This window comes from Nyctibius grandis, chromosome 15, assembly GCF_013368605.1.
Source record: "Nyctibius grandis isolate bNycGra1 chromosome 15, bNycGra1.pri, whole genome shotgun sequence".
NCBI classification, from domain to species: domain Eukaryota; kingdom Metazoa; phylum Chordata; class Aves; order Nyctibiiformes; family Nyctibiidae; genus Nyctibius; species Nyctibius grandis.
In genome coordinates, this window is record NC_090672.1 from 6,089,407 (window position 1) to 6,116,708 (window position 27,302).

At 42.8% G+C, this 27,302-nt stretch overlaps 1 protein-coding gene across 6 annotated transcripts in view; it reads right to left on the bottom strand.

Moving 5' to 3' along the window:
* The window catches only part of UNK (unk zinc finger), a 46,097-nt gene that overhangs the window by 9,045 nt on the left and 9,750 nt on the right, over positions 1 to 27,302 (bottom strand). For 2 of the 6 annotated variants that reach the window (XM_068413339.1, XM_068413336.1), the window contains exons 2-13: positions 17,695 to 17,904; positions 15,854 to 16,030; positions 15,284 to 15,414; positions 15,018 to 15,153; positions 13,329 to 13,446; positions 12,258 to 12,342; positions 10,224 to 10,366; positions 8,862 to 8,909; positions 7,761 to 7,961; positions 3,423 to 3,491; positions 2,565 to 2,739; positions 1,318 to 1,419 (exon numbers count right to left, since the gene is read on the bottom strand). In XM_068413339.1, the coding sequence (XP_068269440.1) occupies positions 1,318 to 1,419; positions 2,565 to 2,739; positions 3,423 to 3,491; positions 7,761 to 7,961; positions 8,862 to 8,909; positions 10,224 to 10,366; positions 12,258 to 12,342; positions 13,329 to 13,446; positions 15,018 to 15,153; positions 15,284 to 15,414; positions 15,854 to 16,030; positions 17,695 to 17,904 (1,595 nt within the window). The remainder of the gene's footprint in view (positions 1 to 1,317; positions 1,420 to 2,564; positions 2,740 to 3,422; positions 3,492 to 7,760; positions 7,962 to 8,861; positions 8,910 to 10,223; positions 10,367 to 12,257; positions 12,343 to 13,328; positions 13,447 to 15,017; positions 15,154 to 15,283; positions 15,415 to 15,853; positions 16,031 to 17,694; positions 17,905 to 27,302) is intronic. The other 4 variants (XM_068413337.1, XM_068413338.1, XM_068413342.1 and 1 more) reach the window with 4 other exon arrangements.

Consider the following 27,302-nt stretch of genomic DNA (forward strand, 5'->3'; position numbering starts at 1 on the left):
CCATGAACCGCGTAGATTAAGACCCTCCAGAGTTCAACGGACTACTCTTTAATCGGCCAAAGCAACAAAAGGTTTTCTGAGCAGAGTTCAGTCCCTGTCAGTCTAGAGAAGATGAATTTAGTATCTGGTGAAATACTTTGTAATGAAAAATTCACTTCTAAAACATGTGCCTCTGCCTTTAATACTTCCTAACAACCTGTAGTGAGAAGACTATCATGCTGGGTCAGGTAATGATCTTAACTACTTAGAACCAGCGACTAGCTTTAATCATTTTAAACATACTTAGGCGCCTGGATCTATCAGCATTAAAAAACCCCAAATAAACAAAAGCCCATCCTCCAAAGACATCACACTTCCTTACACAAGAGGTCATACTGCCTGCCACACACAGACTGAGGGAGATCTCGGCCCTGCTCTCCACTCTCTCCCGATCTCCCTTCTTAGAAGATCACCAGGTAACGCCCAGACCTGATGTGAACAGAGTGAAAAGCAGTGTGGAGGATCTCTAAGCCACTGCAGATGGGTAGTGGCAGAAGCAGGGCTATCAGCAGACACGCACAGTAACTCTCCGACCAGGCTCTTATCTTTGGCAGGGAAGTGGAAGTTATATTCTTTAGGGTTCCTTCCACAGGTCCCTTCCTATCTCAATACAGCTCCAGGCAGTGTAGTTCCCTTGGAAACCTTCAGACAATCAAAGTTAGCTCTCATTCAAAACCTGTCTTACACAGCAAGGGTAGCCAGAAACTACAACCACTTCCAAAAAGCTATAAGACATTTCATTTTTCCCCGGACACCCATTAGAGACAGGTACAAGAGGCCTTAGCCTACCTCCACATACTAAAATGAGACAGACATTACAGGAATCAAATCAGCAGACCATGACACTCTGTGACAGATGGATAGTATTACCAGGTCAGTGAGTTTCCTGTTACTGCTAGGGAGAGTTTTCTGCTTAAGATGCAAATCATACACTTTGGCCTGTTTTTAGAGGTATCAGATGATTTCCAGAGTCTACTTACACACTTCAATTTAAAAAAAAAAAAAAAAAAAAAAAAATAAAATCAAGCAAGTCACATTCAGTCTCAAGAAACATCCCCAAGACATCTGGGCCGAATGGCAAGAACTCAGCTCTGCTAGTCAGTAAGGGCAAGCTTTCACTTCAAAGATGCTCAGCGGTTGCCAGAGTTTGTTAGAATTGCTGTTTTAACCAATGTTACTTTGGGACCGGTTTTAGAGCTTTGTTGGGCTGGCTCCACTGAGGTGACTGGGCAACACTGCTTGGCAGAAGATAAAGAAAGCTCTGTTGCTTTCATGTACCTATCATGATGCCACTTGTGTGGGGCACTGTGCTGCTGTCAAATGTCTTCTCCAGGGCAGCCACTCCGAATTCATTCAGGTCCAGGTCATCCAAGGCAGACTCTGCCAGACACAGAGGTACCAATTATGTTATAAAGGACCAACAACTTCAAGAGATAGGATGGCCCAAAGAGCCTACATGCAGAGGAGCCTTCGCTCACTACTTGTCAGTCTGCACGGCCCTACTCTCCGCCCTGTGCAACACTGTTCTCAAATGGTTTGGCAGAAGCGTCATGGGCAGCTTTTCAGTTCAGGATCTGTTGCCTGATCTGATTTCTTTTTGTCTCAAAGTATTCCCAAATGTTATATGAAAACAAAAATTTGACGAAATAACAGCAGTTCCCATAAGTCTTCCCCAAACTGCTCTTTCAAGTCTGTCCATAATATGCAGTAACACTGGCTTATGACATGTCTGGGTCTGGCTTGCACTTTGTCCCTACTTTGCTGAAGAGCCACTCAGAAAAGAAATACCAGTAGAAGGGAACAATTGAAAAACATCTCTGAGGTTCAAAGATAGGGTAAAATAAAGAAAGCTTATGAATACCTGCAAATGTTATATCTATTTGAACATGCCTCATCACTAATCATGATCAATATAATTCCGTCCCACACATGCCCACTCATTTCTATTATTATTTTTAACGAATTAGTGAGATCACCTCAGAAACGTTAGATTTAAAATTAAAAAAAACCAAAAAAACAGGTGACCAAAAACCTGTACCTATCTAAGAGGAGTGATTCCACTCTCTGGACTCTCCTGTTCTCCTTTTTCTTACACCCTCTGTCCTACACTCTATGACGGGCAAGTCCTTACAATCTACCTGGTGGTAGCCCTCGCTATAAAATTGTCATTTAGAGTGTAAGGGGTTGTAACCATGGAAAACGCCCCTGTGATTTCCTGCCTACTCCAAGACCTCTTTGTCACTTTGACAAACCTAAAACTAAGGCCCTTTACACCATCTGACACTCTGATTAAGTGGCTCAGAGGCCTTCTGTTGGTCCCGTGGGTGAATTTCATCCATAATGACCTGCAGAAAACATCAGATGTGTCACAGTCACAGAAAAAGCTTACAGCCTCAGGAATCTGCCAACACTGACAGAGACAAAAAACTGGAGTTCCCTGGAACATCCATACTATTCCAATTCTCATACCTGGTGATCCACGTCTGAGGAAGCCCTATTAGCATAAGTAAAAAAGGCAAAGTTACCTATGACGGACTCAACGGTGTCACTGGTTGGGTAGAAAGGAAGGGCATTGGCATTCATGCCTGGTATGCTGCTGGTGCCGGCAGGGCTTGGTGGCGTTGCAGCCAGACTGGAGGTGATACTAGAGGAGATGCTGGATGTCAGTGGGCTCCCCACCGGGAGAATACCCAGTATGTCCTGAAACAAGAGTTTTAAAAGGGAAAGAGGTAGGAAATAAAACATCTTTATAGAAGAATCCCTTCAGAAACATGCAGGAATGAGCCAAAGATCAGCAGCAAACCTGTTCCTGCCTGCTTCCAACCTGACAGATGGCTGGCACTACTACTGGGCTGGGGGTGGGGGAGATTAACAGCTTTTCTTTAATTTCTGCCGACTGTTCTCCGTTCCATCCCCCCTCCCGCCCAGTATTATGAACATCCTTCAGGCTGCCCCAGAATTAACTCCTGTGACCCACAGGTTGCATGCAATCATAGGGATGGGTCACACAATCACTCACTCAAGACTTAGTTCAGCACACGACTTAGAACCTGATATTAAATTCTCTTTGCAGAATCCTTGAACTTAGATGACTCCAGAGATCCATTCCAGCTCAATTTTCTGTAATTTGAAGACTCTCTCCAGCACAGTCCAGGCCTATGAATCTATCCTGAATTCACACTGGTCTAGCCATTCACAAATAACACCTCCGGCAAATCATCCCATCTTCATAAAGTAATCCCTCAAGCTGAGCATCCCTAAGGGGGTCTGGACTGACATTTACTCCCTGCAGAGTTGTCTGGATCCACAGAGATTGCTCGTGTCCTTGTCTGCGGTGGTGCGAGCACTGAGCTAGGTCCAGAGCCCTGCTAGCAGTACCATACCTGTTTGGGCTGTAACAAAGGTTGCTCCTGGCTCCTGTGTTCCAGTGAGTGAGACTTCATTTTTGCTTGCTGCAGTAAAGAAACAGAACAAAAGGTAAGCAGAGGGATTAGCAGCAAAATTAAGAATGGCTGACTGCTGGCTTTGGAGAGGCCATGGGAAACACAGGCCCCTCCTCTCTTACAGCCTGCTCTGGGCACTAGAGAATTCAGAGAGCAGGAAAGCATAGCAAACCAAAACCACTCCAAGTACTGTGCTTTCTATATATCAAGACACCACCCCTAGAATTATGCAAAGACTGGTCACAATTACATGTGCCTTCAATGCTGCTATAAGCCCTCTGCTAGCACAAAGGACATCTTAAGAACAAAGACCAAAAATGAATTATTTTGCCTTGCTATAACTAACACATCAGCCCTACTGGTATCTAAAATAAAGGGTCAGAAATAGTGGGAGGCATACTATATTTTTAAATTATGTAAACATTTTTCAGCTTTGGGAAAATAAAGTATGTAGATTATGTTTTCCCTCAAACTTTTCCAGCTCACAGCTAGGATGGAAAAGTAAAATACAGGGATAAGTAACCAATTTTAAAAGCCACATCATCAAAACTGACTTTTAAAAAAATCCTTCCCCCATCCGTTAACACAGAGAGCTCAAAGCTATAAAAGATAAGTGAGGTCAAGGCTGTCTGGAATTGCAAAACTGCCTGAATGCCAGCATACATTTAGAATTCCACTATCCAGCCTAAAAATTCAACTTAAAGACCTTCCAGCACTATATCCTTAACAGATATCAACCCTCCTGCCTCACAACATCAGTCAATTCTGAGCTACAATAACCAGAGTTGGGAAGGAAGTGGCCTCATGAGCTTGTCAGTGTGTAAGGGTCTGTTCTGCAGGCCTTGCTCTGTTCCTCCCATGCTGCTACGTGCATAAGGCACAGGGAGATCAATCACACCCTCTGGGCACAGAGAGGGAGGAAAAAAGCGCTGAGAGTCAGGGCTCCTTGTTTACTCACTCTCCAACCCCCCCAGTCTGAATCAGAGACACATTCCAGGCATAAAGTCGGCTTGATCATTTTTATCACAAATGCAGGCAGCCACCACCTCTGCAGGGGAGATTCAGGCATGAGGTACAACAGCAGCTCAGGAGATGCCACAGTGACCTGAAGTGATATGCCTTGACTTTTTGACTTAGACAGTCTTATGAAAAAGATAAATGATTGCTGGAGACAGGTGACATAACCAGACAGGTGAAAGAGCAGCAGAAGAATTCATCCCTTGGTTTTACTTAATTAAATCATTTTCTCTGCTCAGCTTTATGCCTACAGGCAGAGGGGGAGGTCAAAGCCTGGCAAACAGGCAGTTGAGATACAGACGCAAAGACCCTTCTGTGGTGGGTACCATTCTCTCACGCTTCCCTGAACAACATACAGCGTATTTACACACAGCAAAACTACCACGGAACCAACCGCAGGCTTGTTTTCCTTTGTGTGCAAGAGCTGCATTACATTAGTGCGTCTGTGTGTGTCTGATAACACACCGGCTAGATTATCCAACACATCCCTCCCCTGTTTGACACTCATCTGAACACAAAATGTGCTATCAACAGACGTCAGCAGCTAAAGTGAAGGCACACAAGCAGACATGCTCCCCCCACTGAGAGGCTTCCTGCCAATGTAGCTACCTGGCTCTGGTGCAGTTAAGTCTTACTGGAAGGTTTTTTTTCTTTAAGAAGGAGAAAAAGTGAACACATTTCTGAGCTAGTCCCAATTCCCACTGCCTTGAATTCACGTAACAGGAATGAAGAAATAGAGCAAACCAACTGTCACCACTAAGCCAGTCTCCTTTAGCTCTGAATAACACTAAAAAGGGCATAGATCAAGACAGAAATTCAAGGGCAGGCTGAAATTCTCCAGCTCACTCTGTTGCAGTTGGGGAAGAAAACGGGACATAAATTACAAGTGAAACAATGTTTTCTGACCAGCATGGAACAAACCTCCTGTACGGTGTGTCAGGACATAGGAATACCTCCTGGTCATGGCACTCAAGTCCCTCCAGCACAGCCAGCATTTTTGCAGCTTGCTAAATCTTTTGGGACTCAGGAAAAGTATTTTTAGCTCTAACTGCTGGCTCAGCCTTACCACAAACTATGTGGAACCTATTAACACAGAAGGTGCATTTTTTATTCTAATAAGATAGAAATTATTTGTACTAATTCTACAGAGAAAAATGACAAGCCTATTGCAGAGCTGAGCCAGAGTGTCTCTTAAGTTTTCAAATATGAGTGAACAAAGTTAAATGCCTAATTATTGGTCTAATGTACAGGGTATATGAGAATCTCTGGTGCCCACCGCAGCCAAAGGGAATTACAGAGGATTTAAAAAAGTAAGTAATTATAGATTAAAAGAAAATTAAATCAGGACACTTATGAGACACCTAATTTTGTCTGTAGAAGCCTAGCACAAGGCAACTGTGATTACCTCCATCTATATCTTAATAGCTATTTCTTCCAGTCATTTAACACAGGTTTTTGCTTAATTAAAGCCACATGAGTAAAAGGCTACCCGAATACAGTATCTTTGAAGCACAGCCTGGACTTCAGACATAAAACGCTCATCATCTGGCCCTCCTTTTGAAAGTCCTATTCATGCTCCATCCCCTTTCTCCTTGGCTTAGGCTTGCTGCCCATTTTCTCCAAAGCAGGGCCTCCCTGGCACCCTGCCTCTGCTGGCAGGAAACAGGGGTTCTCTCAGTCCTTCGGCTTTGGGTTCACTCCTCCTTTGCAGCAGAGGCAACAGAGAACGAGCACATGTTTCTTCTTTTGTTTCTAAACAACTGCTACAAGCTGCTGTGCCTGCAAGAAGCGCCAGGATCACAGCATGGTCTGCTCTTTACCCCCAAAGACGTGTTGCATCAATTTGCAGTTTCCTAAGCCACATCCACGTTAAGCAAGACAATGGAAGCCTTTATAAGAAAGCGTACATGCATATAGCTGAATTTGTATTTGTCACTAAATCACTCTAATTAGACTAAACAGTGTTCAAGACTGGTCCTACTGCAAAGTTTGGTCATATTTTCCTGAAGTTGTAAAAATAAATAAAACCCACAGAGTCTGCTTCTAAATCCAACTACTTTATGCAAGATCTTGTCTGGACGGGCTATTTCCACTGCTTTCTCACAGCAGTGCAATACCAACGCAGCAATAAAAGCTTGTTAAGCCTAGCTTCTTTAATATTACAGACGCGAGTTTAAACGTAGCCAGGTTGAAAGCAGCATTTCTCTGTTTTTTCAGTCCTCTCTGTTTTCAAGCAACACAGACCAGGTATTTTTATTCCTTTTTATATTTTTTTAAAAAAAAGAACTTATCACAAATATTTTTGCAGGCACCTCTTCATAAAAGTAGCTATTCCTTCCCCTAAATCGAGATGTTGTTCTATTATATTTACAAATCCAGTGAGGAATAAAAACTGAGACTCAAGCTCTGGGTTGGACTCTGCTGACTTGGAAGGGATGGTGCAGAGACACTGTTAGTTGCAACATCAAGAAAGGAAATTCACAATAAGAAGCTGACTGTAGAAAAGCTCATGTGTGGCAGAAGAGATGGAAGAGACGGTTCTAGGCCAAGGGAACAGTCTGAATAAGGCATGACACCAAGAAGGAGAAGACTGCGGAAGCAGCCAAGCAAGACTGGGATATCCAAAAGGGGTAAGAGGGAATGTCATTAGAGATGTGGGTTGGATAAGATTGCAGAGGGTTCTTCAAATGAGAATGAGGAATTCAAATCTAACACAGAAGCCACAGGACAGAGTCAAGGATCAGAATGATACAGCCAGAGAAGCAAGAGACAACCAACGTGACATTTTTAATACACCCGAGAAACAAATGGTGAAAACAGAAGACAAACCAAGTCATGGAGATCAAGGTAAGAGTTCAGAGTGAGAACAGAGAAGGAAGGATGAGTTTCCATGAGACAATACAGCAAAAGAAACAGCAACTCTTGGCAAGGACCTAAATATGGAAAAAGAAAGAGCAAGAAGTGATATGTGGGAAGCTACCCCAGGTCAACACAGGAGTTGTGAGGGATTAGGAAAACAAGGAGCAGCTTGACTTCTACAAACTGAGTATGTGATGGCAGCTGGGCAGACAGGAACAGATGTAAGATGGAAGAGACTGGAAGGGAGGCTGAAAGCAACAGCAGAGATCTGAGAACTGCTAATGAGAATAGTTCCTTCTTGGTTTTTGTTCCTTGGAAAATAAAAATACATTCAAGCTAGACTGAGCAATTTCTCATTCTTCCTCATCCCCCCAACTCTTCCAGCCAATATTCCCTACTAACCTGGCATTTGAAACTCTTCAAATACTCGGCCCCCACCTGATCTTCTCGCTCAAACCCCGGTGCTTTCTTGTAGCTGCCGGCTGCTGTTACTGAGTCTGGAGGAAAACCAATGGTCTCCAAGCTGTGTGGCTTTCCAATGGCGCCAGGAGGAGACCCACATATATTAGATGGGCTTCCGAGACTGCTGTTCCTACAAAGAATCTAATAGAAGGAACAAGTGTCAGGAAAGTACAGCCAGCAGCAACGACTCGAAGAGGAGAGGCATCCCACAGAAGAGCTCATTCACTTCACTGTTTGTGCATCGATAATACTGACAATCAACACAAGCACACAAGCTTCCAGTAAACAGTAACTAAAAACCAGGAAAAAGCTCCAGCAGATACTGGATTTACACAGTCCCACAATTATGGTTTTATTGGCATTACTCTGTACTGGTGTGCAGTCTTATAAAAACCAACCTACAGCTCTAGTGACATTTATTCTTTTTGAGGCCTCAGATGTGACTGATCAAGTTTCCAAACCTGACCAAAACTCTCTTCTCTTTCCTTAGGCTACAGTGGATCCTGTCTGCACTCTGAGTAGTAGTGTGAAACCTGGAAAGGTGCTATGGCAGTCAGGACAACCAAGCATAGCTGAGCTACATGTAATACTGCATCTTTTTCTTTCCAGTTGGAAATCTGAAAGTTTTAATGCACGCACAAGCCAGCTATCAACAGCTGCATTAAAAAAATGCAAGGATTTCCAGCAGTTCCATTCTTTGGACTACAGCCAGGGATCACAACCACATGCAACAAGGCTAGTTTTGCACTGTAGATGAAGCCACAGACAGCAGCAAAGGAGATTAAGATGAGTTTTAGAGAAAGTGCCTACCTGGATCAATGCAGATATCCCATGTGTCTGGGACAACAAATTATTTGCCTGCACTGGCAAGCGTGACTGTGCTTCAGACAACATTTAGACAGCTACTGCTACCACAGATTCAAATGTGGCACAGTCTGGGCTGGCGTTAGAAAGAAGGAGCATCCTACAATGTTTTGATTTTATTTTTATACAGACATTCTGCTGTCCACGCTTCCCTACAGTCGCAAAGATACTACTCACTGTGGTGGAGGTGGGGCTAGTTGGCAGAGTTCCTGATTTATTCCACACCTACAGTACAAATACAAAACAGAACAGGCCACGTGAGGCTGGCTGCTAGAGGGACCTTTTTCTCTGATTAATTCATCATGTAAAATGATCACCAGCAAAGCCATATTTGTTTGCAAGCTACATGCAGATGCCCTGTGGAGTGATGAAGTCACAGAAAGACATGTGTTGCCATTTGGAATATATCCAAGGATTAGGAAAGACTGTTTAAAAGACTAAGAGCTTGAGATAAAAAAAGACCTAAACAGTCTATTAAGGGGAAGATATCTTCAATTTCATTGCAGTTTTCAGAGAATTTAGATGACACATTCATAAGATGAAGGGGGTTTGGTTTTTACCGCTTTCCACAGTGTTATTTAGTGAGAGAAAATATTATGTCCAGACTTTTCAAGATCTTTTTGGAATTCTAGCTGCAATCAAATTCAGAACTATGAACTGTTAGGTTGGCTTTAGCACTAAAAATCAAACTATCAGTTTCTCTTTTCCAAGAGGGGGAATAAGATAAAACAGAGGTCCTAAATGAGTTCACCTCATTCTGACCAGTTTCAAATGAGTTAAACTCATGTCATTTTACCTTCTCAAAACCTCGACCAGCCATCTGGAAAGGTTACACACCTTATCAACAGTAGTGCAAACAGGAAAGACTTAACGAACAAAAAAAAAAACCACCTCAGCAAAAATGAAGTGGTCTAGCATTCCCCAGGCTTCTTATCTGTCCGTGTGTCTCTGTTCAGCATTTAAAAGATCTCCCTTCTTGTATGTACAACTAAAATAAAGTACTACCAACAATCTGGGGCACTACTTAAACATATTACGGAGTTTAGCTATCTTCAGAAGTAGAAGTGGGAGGAAATCAAGGATATCCTATAATGCAACACACAATATGCACAGGTTAAGCCTCTGAGATTACATATGTAAACAAACTCAATTGTAGTTATGTACTTTAGACGTTATTGGCTCACAGCCTTTAATTAGAGTACTTGGAAACGAAGCCCAATATGTACCTCCAGACAGGAAGGAGTTGGACTTCATGTGCGGATGTATTCCACTTTCCTGAAAGTACATCAACAAACTCGGCACAGAAAGGAAGGCTTAGAAATTTTATAGGTGAGAGGACAATACTAAAGCCACTGAATTGTATGTTCCAAACAAACAGATCCCTCTAAAAAGTGTGGATCTGAGATCTAAAAGAAAAATGCCATATCCTTTGGGCTTTTGATTATTTAAGATTTCTCTTTTTGGGAGAAAGAAATACAGTGACTCAGAGCAACCCAGATTTATAAAATATGAACAAGGCTTCCCCACAGTGCTACATACATTGCTAAGGTCTGGGGCATGTGGACTAGAGGGGCTGACCGGAACAGAATCACCAGCTGCTGATGGCATATACATCACAGGGCCTGTCTGTGTCGGGCTAGACACAGCCGAGGATTGCTGTAAATCTTCACTAAGCGCAGGCTCTGGAAGAAATAAAAGCACATGGAACGTTACTCAAAGCTTGCAATGGAGCACAAGACGTTTAAGAACAAGAATACCTAGATATTCTTGAGAGAAGAAATATTCCACAAGCATCTACTTATAAGTATAGAAGCAAGGAGAAATGTTATCTGGCGACTGGCTACTACTTATCTAATATTCCGTACATTATTACTGTCACCACTTGTACACTGTGCTGCTCTACAGTCCATTAAAGCGGCTCCCAAATCATCTCCCCTGCATGAATTGTGTGTTATTCACTCAGCTGTCTTGAACTAAGCAGAGCTTCCTTCATTGTTAGGCACCAAGTTGATGGGTGCATTATAATTAGCTAAGGAAGGTAAGTTTCCATCTGTGCTCAGTACAAAACATTACCAAAAAAAAAAGTAATGTACATAGAAAGGCACACACAAAAGGAAGTGTCATTGGCTTGGAAGGTAAAGTAGATACGCTGTAGACTTGTAGTATTTACACCTAACACAACTCAGCATCTTTACAAAAACTATGTAACTGACACTATGCCTGTGTCATAGTATCTTTAAGGTATTGGTTTCAACACATTACTTGATAATAATAAGCAAAACTCATGCTAAGAGCAGATATAATAATGGACTCCTGTTATTTTAATTGAATTAGGCCCTCAGTGTTCACCTTGCTAAGAAAGGACTAAAAGATACAATTCCATAAGACAGCACAAGAAATAACCAGGTCGGAATGACTTAAATGCCACAGAAATTACTGTGCCTTTAAAGGAGTATGATATCAAGTACAGTAATCTTGTTAGGAATAAGGCATCTCCTAAACAAAAATACTATGTTATACACAAGGGAGTTTGCTAAACACTGTTTCTTTATCAAGATTTCTTTCTCTCCTAAGCTTGCTGGATCGTACTGTGTAGTTGCACTCCTGTGTTTCAGGCCGTTATAGCCCACAGCTCCAGTTATAATTACTGCTTGTCGACAAGGCTTCCTATAAAAGGAAGTGCATAACCTATAGGGAATTTACTCTCACCATTCCTTGACAAAGGCAGCAATTACTAATTCCACCATTCACAAATGATAATCAAATAATGCAGCGACTTGCTCAAGGCCACGTAGTGAGTCAGTATCAGAGCCAATCTACTGACTTCTGAGTAACCTGCTCTAATTGCTGCAAATTCAACAGTGAGACTGGAGTGCAGAAACTGAGTAGGAGCCATAGGACCAGGAGCTAACCATTTACCTATGAATGTTAGTACCCACCTGAATGCAGAACTCCCACAACCAAAACGGCATCACTAGTTTACAGATGATGAAAGCAAGGATTGAAATAATGCCCTATAAATCAGGGAGCTATCGAGAAGAGAGGATTTGAGGAAAAGCGGACAAAAAAAGTTGCATATTTTTCTTCTCCAACCTGACTTAAAGATTTAAATTCTAAGCAAAACTTCATAAATAGTAAAATAGTATTTAATTTTTAAAACTGATCAATACGTTATCTATAATTAGCAATTTTATCCTCAGCTTTTTAAAATACAACACTTTGCAACTTAGCTAGGTACAGTTCATCCCCGTATAGAAGAGAAGCAGCTTTCTCTGTTTCTGTCCTCCCAAACTGACATACCAAGAACTGAGAAAGTGAGAGGGAACAGAGGGAGATACTTCAAGAGACAGTGCAGTGAGAGCTGAGTCCTGCAGACTACCTCCTGCCTTCAGCTCTGTCAACACCTCCCACACTAGCACGGTTTTATAGGAATTATCAAAGTTAATATTTTGTTCTTGAAAATCCTTCACAGAAGCTCTAGTTTAGCCACCGTGTATTTTAAACTATCTGTTTTGGCCAGAAACTCTCCATAGCTCAAATATCCAGGAAAGACGAGAGAAGTAGCCCACGTACGTTCTACATGTGCAAAGGCACAGAAGGGTCCTCGGGGACAGCTGCCAGACTGCTGCATATCATTGCATTTGGTGGATTTGTAGATCTAAGGATGGAAAAAGAAAAAAAAAAAAAAAAATAGACATGAACAGGAAAAAACAGTGACCGGCAGCCCAGGTACAAAAGTACAACAAAGAGACTCGACAGCAAGATAGGAACACAGATAAAAGATGCAAAGGCCAGCAGAGTTCAGGGTGACCATTTCAGTGCTTTGCTTCAAAGAAAGGAAAACCCACTATAGTTACAGAAACACCAAAACATGCCCATCGCAGCTAGAGCTCACCCAAAGATCAACCCATCACAAGTCAGCTCACCCAAAGGTCACCATTTGCCATAAAGTCCCTCAGTCTCACTGGAAGCTCCATGGATATTACAAATGGTAAAAGGTAGGAAACAGCTGACAGATGACAGCACAGAAAGTTACAGCCACATTTGCAAGGAAAATAACAAACCATTGACAATGACTGTAGGAAATGGATTATTCCCCTTCCCCCCAGTTTGACAGGCGGTGACAACGGTTACTTTGCCGATACAGGCCCAACAAAGCTTTTCAACACTGTAACATGAAGCAGACTAGGACAAGGTCTTAATTACACTTTCTGCAAGGATATTGGAATGCTCTGGGCATGCTCACAAGCAAGAGCTTGGTGGTTTTCAGCACCAGTTTGTGGGTATCTATGGTTTAGTGCGATTATCATCCACCAAGAATTTTTCCTCAGGGAAACAGATGCTGTATGCTCACCTGCAAACCCACATCATGCTTTCAAAAGGACCCCCACACATGAGACTGCTCTTTCACTTGACTTTCCCCCTACTTTTCTTACCTCCTCCCATATGGTCTACCAATGAAACAGCACCCCTGTCAAGCAGCTGAATCTCAGCTTACTTCCAACATGCATTTTCTCTGTATCCCAGGACCACACTGCAAGCATCCCACACGCTCTTCCAGCTGGCACACTAATTTACTTCATAAGACTGGAATGCTTTTGCTTTTCTAGTCAGCTACCAAACGGAGCGAGCGGGTAACTGTACCTCTGGATGGAACTGCTGTTCTGTGCGAGTGTGGCAGTATTGGCATGAGTCTCCATTTTCACACTTACTGGGATCTCCCCACTCGTCTCCATGTTTCACACTGGGACATGGCGAAGATCTGTGTAAATAAGGTAGCAGAAGAATGCATCAGACTCACAGATGTGCTTTGGGCTTTGCTTCCTCAATCAGGAGGCAGGTTTGGCTGCTCACCCTCAGCTGTACAATCTGTTTGGCTGGATGCTGCTTCCCCAGCCCCCGCCCTGCTGCTACTGCATCTTCTTCCCCTTCTTCCAGTTTCCCAATGAAAGAAACATGGCTTAACTCTCCGTCTGAAACTTAACACAACCTGAACCAACATAACTTAACAATATTAGCAGCTGATGTGATTAGTGTCAGAGATGCTGGGTCTGGTTTCTGTTTTGGAAGTGTACATTCATAGAAAGCTAATAAGTTAATTGGCTAATCCTAAAATACATAATACCCTTACAGGGGTATGTTTCCAGGGTTATAGTATGGCCATGTGGAAAAGAGGCTGAGTCAGGTCACTGGGGAAAAGGCAAGTCCATTTTCTTTCTCCCTGCCGGGAACAGTTCTTTTTCCCAGTTCTGAATTTTTGCCGTGACCTACTTCCCCTGCTCTTTATGGTCTTCACCATTCCCTCAAACAACGGCAGAGGGAAGCAGATAGCAGCAGCAGATGCCTGCATGAAAGGCAGCCACATCAGCTGGGGGTGGGGAAAGCAACGCAGAAGTGAGTGGAGAAGCTTTCACCTCTTCCCTTCCCAAAGGGCCCAGGCAGGGGCAGAAAGCACATAGCTGCTGCCTGAAGACTGGCTTAGTATTTCTGTTTTTCCTGAAAGTATTGGGATTAATGTTCCTTTGATTTTTATTTGTTTAATTTTTTAAATATGGGATTCCAGTGCCAATTCAAGAATTTCTGTGAATGTTGGGGGTGGGGAAGTGAAGTGAGAACATCCATGGTATTTTCTCTCCTGGCTTTCTGGTCTGCTCTTATGCTTTTCAAAAAGGAACTAAGGAAAAGCCCCACTGAGACCACAACAAAAGCTCTGTTGTGTTGGAGGAAATGAGTGCCTATAACTTGGATGAAATGCGTTCAGTGAGACTGCTGCATGCTGAAAAATCCAGCGACAGCTGAGTGACGAGAACACCCTGGTGCCTCAAAAGCAGAGTCTTTAGCAGCTGGTTAGGAACGCACGTCCAGCTACAGTACTGGTCACACCGTGCCTCACGATCCCCATCACCAGACACACACAACAAGCCGCTTGATGATTCTCAATCCTTTACCATGAAAACAGTTGTGTGAGTTTGTTTCCAGATGGGGATTAAAGCTTTCTTTTGTTTTCTTTTTCCTGCACTGCTTTCTAAAACAGGAGTTTGTATAGTAAGGGGAAGCCAGACACAGGTTCTGTTTGTGATAAAATCAGAGTTCTAACATGATTTAGTAACAGCCATTTATTAGAGATACTGGCTCCTATATACAGGAAAACTCCTTGTTTAGTTTGTTATCCTTCTCCTAGGCAGAAATAACAGTCCATCACATCTGTCAGTACAGGCCCTGGAGACACACTGAAGCAAACTATCTAGCGGACAAAATCCTAGATCCTTCCTTACAGATTCCTACTACACCTCATGACTCAGATGGGAAATAGAACATCCAGGACCACGGTACCTGTATTTGTGTTTTCTTGGGCTTCTTCTTCTGTCTTTGCTATTGTGGTAGTAGGGACAGGCATAACCCTGGCGACAGAGACGAGGGGGCTTCTTACATTGCTCCGTCTTGTAATTTCCCAACACATACGTTGTATCTGCAAAAGAAGCAACCAGTTAGTGGGAGATGACCACAATCTACATTTACTATAGAGAAGTTTTTGACAGGAGTGGGCACTCCAAAAACACTAGACTTTCCCAGCCCCGCAGACCCTAAGCCATACTCACCTTGCCACCTTGGCTCCTCACTGAGTATTTTCTCTATCATAGCATGGCTAGCAGCGACTGCAGACTGACCCTCTATGCCACCTTCTGATGTAGTCTGACCATTCTGCAAGGCCTCCATCGCCTGAAGCTCCCTTCATGGACAGAGTTAAATGAACACACAGACTGAGCAGATGAAGAGATAGATAAACGTGTATAAAAACTGACATATGGGAGCATGGCAACAGTTCCTAAGTGTGTACATTTCATTCATGCATTTTTTGTCAGAACATCTTTAGACGAACAGCCACTGCAATACATGTTCTTCGTTCCCTGGGAATTCCAGATGCATTATTTTGACTGCTCCCCATCAGGCTCCAAACCACAGCACAACTAGTTTAAAATGTGCTCCCTTCCCCCACTTTGATTATCCTCCCTGGAGATTTCATAGATTTGCCTTATTAGGAAGGGGTATATCATCATCACTCCAACACTAAGCACTTCACACTGAAGTAGTACTGTCCTTCAATCATCTGACTTTTCATTTGGGCACAGAAATTACCTTTTTCACACAGAGCCCCAACCTCTACTAACCTGATGTCATACACCGGAGAGCGTAGGTCATGGGGCCCGTGAGCGAACGCGCAGTGGACTCCGTTCTTCGTGCAGTTTCCCTTGGAGTCTGTCTCATGAATGCAGATTCCAGTTTTGTAGTAGCGCAAGTGATACCTCCTCTCTGTGTCTCCAGTAGTTCTATGCAAGAAGGGACATCTGAGGTACAGAAGGAGGGGAAGAACAGACAAAGTTTAGCCACACAGGTGATGGACTCAGCACTACCAGAAGACATATTGCCGATACAGGATGCTGCAGCTGACACCACCTTTGCTAACTCTGCCCCTTCTCTTATGCTGTGCCTTCCAACGCTACGCAGAACCCCTAAACCTGTCACGACACAGTATAGAATAGTTTCCCTCCCAAAAAGACAACTGGATTATTAAGCCAGCAGCAGCTTTTTATTCTAGTCTAGTGACTGCCAGGGATCTGGAAAAGAGCAAGGACACTGTCAAGGTGTTCTGATAGACTAGCCGTGACCGAAGGTACATCACATGGCACATGCCATTTCCTCAGCAGCCCATCTAGACTTCGTGCTGTTACTGTTTCCTGCTGATGTACTCCTACAGGGCTGCGACAGTCTATCTATAGCCAGATGCATCCTTTATGCAGAGCACGAGACAAGAAAGGAGAATTACAACACTACCATTTTAACTTATGTTTTGTTTCCTCTCTTAGGCAGAAAAAGAATAATCTACACTGAGAAATAAAAAAAGAACAAGATGGAATAGGTGAAGTTTAGATATTGCAGCATCAAGCTAAAAATACAAATCAGCAACAGGTTCCGAGATAGCAACAATTCTCATTCACTGAGTTTGAGCCAGATACAAACCAGTGATCTAGAAGCCAAAGCCCCCAAATATCCTATTTCCAGTCCTGTCCAGTTCTTTTCTAACAATGAAGAAAGTATTGAAACTGAGGCTTCAGGCTGGGGGTTTATTCCATTCTGCTGTAGTCACAAGATCTTTACTTAACTGGGTTAAAAAAAACATTGTTTTCCCAATAAATAGCATTTTTCTGTGTGTTTATACTGGCACCATGAAAGGGAACTGAAATTCCATCTTTCTATAGCATCTCTACATAGAACACTCCCTATATTTGGCCACAGTTTGGCTGCACTATTTATTCTTCCATATCTGTCACATGGCTAAAGTTATATTACTGGGTTAACCCTTTAATTGCTGGAGCCTGCCACAGGCACAGCAGAAACACTTGCATCTCTGCTCCAGTTAAACTTACCACAGTCACGGGGAGAAAAGACCCAATAAAACAAACTCTTCCTCATGTTGCCTTATTCTGGGTACCTGGCATGTCCCTACCGGCTTCTTAAAAGTTCAGGAAGACAAAACAAACAGGCAAGTAACTGATATGATTTAAAAAGCTGGGGATAGATCATTCAGGGGGCAGACTAGAGGACAAAGCTCCTCCTCTTTTTTTCAATCTGTTAAAAATTAAGCTACCCTGCTAGTGAGCAAGAGCTATTATTTGACAGTCAGGGACTTACGGGAACAGAGTCTTTCTGAGCCCATTTGTGAGGTAGCTGTTTTTCCCACCCCAACTTTGCTGAAGATGCCAAGGCTCACGAGGACAGTGAACAATGCAAGAGCCGAATTCCCATCTAAGTCACCCTTAGTATCATGTCTGCAGCAGGCCCGGGGCACACGGGTTGCTGTTACAGTTTTTACATCTGTTCTCATGTTACGTATGTTACAAAGCTGCTTTACTGCTGACTTGCCTCCTCTCTACAAGAGCTGGCTGGAATCATCACCTGGACCGATCCCAAAAGCCTAACGCCTGAAAAGCAGGGTGCAGTCTTTACTTACTCATCTCCTTCTGGGCAGATGCCTGTGGTCTCGTCATACTTGGTACAGTAAATGTCAGGACTGTAGTTAAATGTACCATCCCGGCGGCGGATAGATCTGCGACGACGCTGGTTGACAAAGTGCCAGTGGAAGCAAGTGTAGGGTCGGTGCTGAGTGCACTTGTGCTGCACGAAAAGAGGGCACTGCTCCGTGCGGAACTCCTTCAGGTAACTGCAGGCAGAAATGCAACAGCAGGAGATTAGGACCAGGAGGCTGGTCAGAGGCAATATCCAATCGCCCCGCAGAGCCCAGGCCAAATGGAGCCGCATCCACCACAGCCTGCTGTCCTTCCCACACCCTCCCCTGCCTTCCCTCTCAATAATGGAGGCTGGAAGCTGCTGGTTGTCTGCAATGGGAAGATATCAGTTACCAGGCCAGTTACACAAACACAAATGCTAACAATAGCTGAAATCACTTTCCATTGTGCCTTTCAGTATCATTTTGAAGAGGCTTTTCATGAGCTTAGGAAACAGTTTGTGAGAAAACAGAATTCTTAAGTACCTTTCTCTCCATTTCTCCCTCTAAATCTGAGACCTATCTGGGCAAAGAGGGGTTTCCTTCCTATATGCTGTTTAAGAAAAAACCCAAATAAAATACACTTCCTTGTAGCCATGTTTAAAGGTACAAGCTACTCAGAGGGAAAAGTTTTTAAAAGACTCTTTCGTGCCTTGTCCTCCTGGTTTAACTTGGCTTCTTCAGTACGTGGTCGACTATGAAATGAAAATTAATCAATGTCACTCTTCCAATCTTGTGAATTCAGGACTCAGTCTTGGAAGGCGAGATAACTATCCTCAAACTCCTGCACGTTTATGTTGCTTTAATTTTAACACGTAATTCTCTAAAAGTACATGTCGTCTTTTATCCCAAGAACTAAAGAAGTCACAAGCTTTTATTTGTGACACTAATAACACTCTCTAAACCCAGATTGTAGAGGATTACAAAATGGTTTAGATCAACATAATGATCTGACTGTGATCTGTGTGTAGCTGCTTACAAAATCCACGCTGCCTGAAACCCACTAGCTGCCCTGTATTTATAGGGAACATACGAACGGTTCAAGTAGCTCAGACCCGAATCCCACCAGGTTCAGTCTCAGAGACACCTCCAAGAACACGGGAGGCCCAGAGCATTCAGGTCTCTTAGGTTTAGAGGTCAGTTTAAACAGTGAGTAACAAAATCTGTCAGTCAAAATAAAAGTATTAGTATTCTGCTGGAAGCAACAGGGTGATATAACAGCAGATATGGACTCATTTTAAACTGCGTGTGTACTCTGAGGCACCAAAACGGAGTATAGGAATTTATCAAGTATTCATTCCCAATTCAGACGATCTTTCTATCGTGTTTCTAAATAAATGGAAAGACATCTGATGCCCAAAGATGTATTTACAGATAATATCATCATGCTAGATTCATTCTGAAAGCAACATCTGTAAATAAAGCCTCCTGTCCTCTTTACCCCGGGTGAAGAGAAAGCCTCAGGAAAATGCACAAATTCATCCAAAGTGGTTTTATTTGTTTGCTGTGAAGAGAGAATATCACTGGCAAGAGCCTTCCTACATTGGATTTTGCAAGCATGAAAGGATAAAAGCTCTTCCTCCTCTTCAACCTCCAAATACGCGAGACTTGCAGGTTCCACTGCTTCGGATCCGCGAACGCTCGGGGCCGGAGAGCCTCCGCAGGCGGCTGTAAGCCCTTTTCAACCCAAGCCCATCTGTCCCCTGCAACCTAGCGTGGCTGGAACAGTATCTGCATTGGGGCCCAAGGCTTAACTTCAGAAAAACCGGAGCCAGCATGCAGAAACAGATCTGTTCGGAGTAGGTGAGAGCTAACAACATCACTGTGTTCCTTGTCACTTTTAAAAAGCCGGCTCCATTCAGATGAGAGCCCTACTCCCACCACAGCAGCACTTAATCTGAAAACTGAATGCCGCAATAAAATTAATCCATTCTTGAAAAGCTTTCTAAGCTGTTGGACCAAGTACAGTTGTAAAAGGTGGAATTCCACAGATTATTTTATCTTATCAGGGCACTAATAAGACTTAGAACAAAAGTGACTGTAACAACATTTAGTTTAGAAAGTGAATTAAGTAAACTTAAGCAGCATGATACTTAGACTGCCGTCCACAGATACTACACAGTCACCAACCAGCCCTTCCACCCATACATCTCCACGTACACCTCACAGACATGAGATTTATGTTACTCCCATTTTACATATGGACAAAGTTCAAGGCTACATGCCCCGGCCAGTATCATACAGCAATCAGAGCTGGTGACAGAAACCAAGAGCAGTTAAACTCCTCCATCTTCACTGAAGTGAGTCCTGGGCTTAATTTGAAGAACAGCATCCTGAATGTCTTCAATGCTCTAGAAACTAAGGGGAGACAGCAGGCCCACACGACCTGGGTACCAAGCCCAGCACTCCAGACTTGTAGTGACAGGCATGAATGAAACACTGATAAAAAAATCTAGAATTTAACAACTGCACAATCAACTGAGCTGAAACAGCTTCCCTACAGCAGGGGAGTTTAAAAATGTACACACTGACTAGGGATTTCAGTCTCTGGAGTGTCAATTGTTGCTGAAGAGCATTTGAAAATTAATTGCATTTCATGATTGGCTAAACTCTCTGGAGAAACATTATTATAATGTAAATGAGAGATAATTACATAAGTAAATGGTTCACCTGAAAAGTGTTTAATACCTAACTTGCTTCATCAGGAACTCATTCTTTAATGCTGTCTATTAAATAAATGATCTCTCACTCTTAATTGCAAAGCAAGTCCTGCGAACAGGTTCCACTGAGCTCTGCGCAACACATTAAATGTGCATGATCACCTCTGCAACAGACCCAACAGAGGAAAAGGAGAGTTGTCACATTAACTCAGTCATTTCAAGCCTTTCAATCACTGCTTCGGCTTTTTCTTTTTTCCAAGCCACTACAACATTTTAAATCACCCTCCTCCACAATAGCCTGAATGGTAAATTGCCTTATAGCCCTGTATTTTTTTTGATCCATGAAGAGAGTTTTGGCTCCTCTGGGAGAACGTGGGACCACTCAACCAGGCACTTTGTATTAAAATATATGAAAGGCATCTAAACCACATGTGCTTTGGGAACACAGAAAGGATACACAGACCACACTACTGCAATGTGATGTCTCACAAAGCAGAAAGCTATGAATATTTCAGTAGCCTCTTTGCAAAGGCTCTAAAGAAAAACGCAGAAAACACCGTCATGACACATCCTTCTGGTGTCAATGGTCTCTATAAATTTTTTCCCAGAACAGCTGAGAAAAGGAATTTTTGAACGACCCTTGAAACTGAAAACATGTTGATAACTGGTACACGTTTCACAGCGTGTCAGCCAAACGCTGGGTCTGCACAGGAAGAGGAAATCCAGCAATGATAACTTGCATTTCTCAACTCCTCTCTAAAGATCTCAGGAAACTCTACAGCCCCCACATGAGGGGCAGAAGAATTATTAACTCCATTTTATATAGGAGTTACTTCCTTATTTATTAAAAAAAAAAAAAGTGAAACTAATCAATTCTGTGTTGGTCTACTTTACGTGCACTTTCTTTTGTATGTGTGTATATGTCATATTTTCAAACCCATGTAATTTTTTAAAAAGTGGAAAGCACGCAGCGCGATCTTCTTCTGATACTACATTAACATCAACAGCAACACCCGAATTCCTGGAGGAAATGTTATCATTTACGAGTCCTCCTAAACAAAGACAAATGCAATTCTAAACAAATAGGACAAGACTGGCTGGAACAATGCAGATCAAAGTCCCCAGGCTGAACTGAACTTGCTGCCGAACAGGATGGACACTACTGGAAATGAAAGCTTCTTTCACTAGGAAGACAAGAGGAGAGGTTCTTAGACTAGCTTTGGGAACTCCTAGAGACCGACAGGAGCGGCAAAGTATTAGAAGACAACCCAACCTACTGTACTGAAATTCCACTTCTCTGGGGTGGGATGTAGGAAGGGGCAGTAATTACTCTCTGCAAGAATTTACACTAGTGGGGGAACCGCTAGCTGTGTTTAATTGCCAGTAGAAGCTCGACTCTCTAGGGCAGGGCAGCAAGTCTTTACCTCTGCAGCTAGTAATTGCAGCTAGTTCCCCCTCAGCCCTGGAAGAACTGAGCGGCAACCTGCTCTAGAAGCTGCAGGAATAAAGATGAGCAGGGTGGGGGAAAAATAAAAAAAAAAATTGTACTTCCAAACACTGCCACCAAAACAATCAAACCTAGAAAGAAGGAGGAAAAAAAAAAAAAAAAGAGAAACCAAGAAGAAACTCTAACCTAGAAGCTTCATTTTTAAACTCAACAGTTGCAGCCTTGTCCTGGTCACACTCATTGCCTGCTGCTGCAGAGATCTCTTGCTTTGCTGCGGCTCTGCCGGTTGGCTCTGCTCACACCCGGTGCGCTCCAGCGGCTCAGTACGAGGATACCTGCACCCGTACCGCGTTCCAGGGCTGCACACTTCCTGCCCAACTTGACATAAGTCACACACGCAGTGACGTGAGCTCGGTTCTAGAAAATGTGCCGGTAATGCACAAAGACAGCTGAGCTCTAAATTCCTCATTAAAAGCCTTACCCAAGCCCCCTGAAATCACTGGAAGATGCACGCTGACGCTAAGAGAGAAGTCTCTGCTTTATAACAGAGGGATCAGGAAGACTGGGGAGAGAAACAATACCGAGGAGCGTGGAAACAAAAGGATTAAAACCAACTCTACCAAACCCTTGTTGCTCCCATAATGCAAAGCCGGGTGCTCCTTTGCTTCCGACACCCCCTGTGCTATGTGAAATCTTTACACAAGCCCCAAGACAAGCTCCTCTCCTTCGCAGCCCTCCTGGCTCCTCCCAGTCAATCCCCTTTCTGCCAAAATTCCTTTCGGGCCCAAAGAGAGTGTGAAGACTCATAAATAGGATCTGAATCTTCTGCAGCACTACGACACCAGAGGGAAAACCATTAGATAATTGTTTGGCTACTCCAGACTAAGACACTGTCTGTAAATGTAGGACAATAGTGAGATCTAACACCACTGTCATCTAGATTTCGCATACGTGTGGGTATGTGTTTACACCCATTAAACTATGCTACAGCACCCTTAGTAAAGGCCCGCGTTGAGCGATTGGTACCAGTGCTGTTTACCTGGTGTGAAACCAGTGTAAATTATGGACATCTTTTACACTAGTGGCAGGTCCATGCTCAAAGCACTGGCTGCTGTCGGAGGGGCTCCATCCCTGCAGCTGCTCCTTGGTCACAAGAAACTAACCCAGAGAAGGCAGCCCAGGGCACATTCAGACAGCGCAGGCTCTGGTCGTTTCTAGAAAGTCCAGCCTGGTGTGGACACTTCACTTTATTCTTAGCACTAATATTAGGAATTACTAGTTCAGGGCTGTATAAAGATTCTTAGTACCAGCCACTGCCCAAAAGAGCCAACAGAGGTAAATCTAAGCAAGAAATCTACAAATAAAGTGCTTGGTTGCGTGTTTGGTTTTTTTTTTTAAACCAAGGTTTAAGTTCCTGATAAGATTTCAGATATCAGGAAGAAAATGCTCTTCTACCATTTATTTTAGTCCTGTCTACCTTCTCTCAGCAGAGGATCACACTGGCAAAGATATCATTTCATCGGCACCAAAGTACATGGGAACGCTGGGGACTTTTGCTGGCACTTTTATATCAGTCATGTCCCACTGTTTCAGTCAGGATGCATGAGGCCACAGACCTCTTCGTAAAGTTCCAGGTGGTCCCAGTTCACGTGACGTGTAGACAGACATCCCTCCTGAATATTGCAGTCTGAATGACAGAGGTCACTGCTCTCAGCTGCTCATCAGCTTTCCTTTGCTGGAAGCTCCTAGTGTCACCGATCTGTCCAGACAGCAGGCTGGAGAAAATTTTCCTAATTCAGTTTAGGCAAAAAAAACCCAACAAAACAAACCCAAACAAACGACTAACAACTGAAGTACCACCAGCTTAGCTTTAAACTTTAAATTAGTAGTTTGAGCTAACACAGATAAAATTATCTGAAGTAAACCAGGGTGTGCTTACCCAACAGACTGCCTGCAAAGCAGGCAGCATTGCAAAACCCAGGAGAAAATATCTAACCAAAGCCATGGATGTTTCTAATTCAATAATGCTTATCTATTGAAAGTATTTTCAAAACTTCTATTTTCTTCTTAGGTTCAAAGAGCCACCCCAATACAAGAGGAAAAGAGCTGTCCATATTTAATCAGCGCTCTAAATTCATTTCACCCTCATAAAATTTTATTGCAAAAGATGATATCGGACACACTTTAAGTAAGAAACCTATGACTCAATTATTTTCTTTTACTGAACTGTGGTATTCCAATTGAAATGAGTCAGTGGTGCATGACAGAATCTACTTATTCCAACAGGATACTCAATAAAAATCCTACTAATGCACCTTTCATTTAACATATCATTACTGATGAAGAAAACCCATGATATGCAGCTCTGACATTGCTCATGAGTTTTTGCTCTTACGGCAAAGAAGATATTCCCGAGTAAGAGAAAACAAAAAAAAAAAAAAAAAGGGATTTAGAGAATTGTGTCATCCCAAAATAATTCATCCAGAATGGATATTCTGGAACTGCTATTCAATTTCCCTGCATTGGCAAATCCCTATAACACCCTTACACATCTCTTGGCAAACAAACAGGGCTACTAGAAGGCTTTGGCTTTTTAAGAAATCCCTCAGCGTAGCGACAAGTTCAGCAGCTTGCCTACCTTGGGGCTTTTATTGCTTCCAGCCACTGTGGAGTCCAAACCCTTTCAGAGAAAGGGCTTGATACGAGCATTCCCACGGCGCCTGATAAAATGCTGGCATTTCAAAGCAAAGCAAGCTTCCTGACAGGGAACATAGCCTTCAACTCCCAAGATTTCTTGGGATTTGGGAGAAAAAAGTGAAACAATCAATCAAACTCCATAGGAGCTGCAGTACCTTGCTCCCAGGGCTGGGCACAAGGCACCCAGATCCCTCACCGACAGCCGCAGACTACCAGCAGCCTGGTTTACAGCCTGCCTAAACCTCTGCAAGGAGATGTTTAGCATCCTTCTAACCAGAGCAGTAGTTAAGACAAGTCTGTTTCAATAAACAATATTTTTTACTTACTGGCAGATGTAACCTAATATTGAAACAGAGCTTCATATGAATCACTGCTGAATATCAAACAATAACAAACACTTTTAGCAGCAATCTTGAAGGTTTTCATCACGATTTCAGGAAAAGTTCTGACCAGGTTCTAGCAGTAATCTTTATCAGTTACTGTGGCTCACCACTATTGGATATTTCCCCATTTTCCATATTTAATGGTATTCTTCTCAGGGACCTGACCAAACTCTCACACTTCACACCAAGGCTTTTGCCTATGCCATGCATCACTTGACACAAAACACAAACATCTCTCTCTCAGTACATCTCAACAACTATCAGTCTATTTGCCTTTCCATACCCTCAACAGCCAGGTGCAGTTCTGTAAACCCCGAAAAGATTAGAAAGCATTTAAACCTCAAAGAAAAAATGTATGGCTCATTTTATAAAAACAAAAGGCTGACTGTGAATGTGGGGAAGGAGAAAAGGATGAGGAAAAAGTTTCAGCTAAGCTCACATCTGTCAAGAAGATAGACTTCACATGCCTCAGTGTTTTCTTTATCACCTAAATAAATTGAACCATCAACTGGAAAAAGGTCACACAGCAGACAGCACTGTGTGATTTTTAAAGCTGCTAGATTTCCCCTTCTCCATTAGAGCTTGACAATAATGTCAGTCTAAGGGCAAATAAAGAAAGTGAGAGTTGGAGAGACTTATTACAGATGCATGGAGTTGGGCTCGTTTGGTTGTGGAGGTTTTTTTTCTGTTGAGAGTTCATATAACTCATTGTGTACCTTAGCGATCAAAAAGCCAACTGCTCACATCCATAGCCCATGGCTCCCCACTTTTCACTACAGAAACAGGTTGGCAGCACTCACAAGTTTTCCTTTTTCTAGGCATCTGATCGATTTAGCAAGTAAAGCTGAGCTGGAAGCTTCCAAATAAATGCTAAAGGATAGCGTATACTGCAGAAGCTAAAGCACAAACTGCTGGATTACACAAAACTAAGGATAACGCACCAACACGTACATAGTCACAGTCAACAGTAACATGATCGCTACTGTAACTCTATTTCTGGATTTCAAAACGGATCATGGGCTGGGCAACAATGCGACTAATTCAATTCAGCCACGAGGAAAGAACTATATACTACCCATACTTTACAGATAAGAACTTTAACTGAGTGACTGCGAAAGTCCGTGCTAAAAATAACACGTGTTGGCAACTATCAGAAATCATCAGGACATTTTTTCAATGAAAAATGTCAGAGACGAACAGTTGTGTCTTGTCTACACTGAAAAACTAAGGCAAAACAAAGAGAGACACTACAGCACGGTGCCAGCCCGTCGCGGGAAGACAGCCTCGCACCAGTTTCAGGCAAAACATTGTTTGGTTTCCACAGTTATAGCAAAAATGGCTTTGTTCTGAGAGAAACACGCAGTAGCTCACCAAGGCTCTGGCTTAATGAGGAAAGAAGAGCGACGCTTTCAACTCGGAGTTAACTCAATAAAATTAACATTTATCGCATTTGTGAACAGCCAAGACACGAGCTCCACTGACTTACAATTGCGTTACAGTCTGCGGGTGTCAGGGGAAAGAGGTGCTTGTTCAGACTGCCCTGGAGCTGCGCATCCCTTAGGCCTGGCATACGTCGAGTCGTGTCAGTCAAACCCAACCAATAAAACAATCCCAGTCCTTTTTTTGGCCGTGTGCTCTCTTTAAAAAGCATAAACTTGTTGCATCAGTGGACCATGAAATGTACGTGACCAAGCCATATCGATAAAATCCATTTTAAACACAAGTGTTTGTTTACACAGAGCTTTCACCTTTTTAATTAAAACAATCCAAGCACCAGCATATGCAAACATTTAACTACATTGTACTACATTTCAGAGATGTTTCCTTAAAAGCCATTCAGCAAGAACTCGGCATAAAACCTTGCGTTTACATTTACATTTCCTCGAGTTTGATCTCGTTTTTCCCAAATTACTTGGCCATGAATATGTATTACTTCACATGACCTCAAAATTAACTAAGCATTTAAACAGCTCATGCAATGTTTTAAAAACACAGCCAATATTTTCCAGGTATAAATTACTTATTTCCAATTTGACACTGCTAGTTTATGTAAACACCTCCCTGCTTTCAAACGTGGATCACCCCCAATTGAAACAACCCTCATCGCTCTGTGGGTTGGTTTCTGCTCTACAAACTCTTTAGCTGCCATTAATCCTTCCCTACATCACCTGTGTGAGTGCTGAATCTATGAGAAAAGGATCAGATTGAAATAATTATTTTTCAACAACATGTGGGTTGAGCCTAACTGTTTCAGTGAAAATCCTGGAGCTTACTGCATCCAGACACCCGTGCACTGTTGAAGGTTTATACCTGGTTTAATTATCAGCACAATATATCAACATGTGCTTAAATATGAGCAGCTCAACA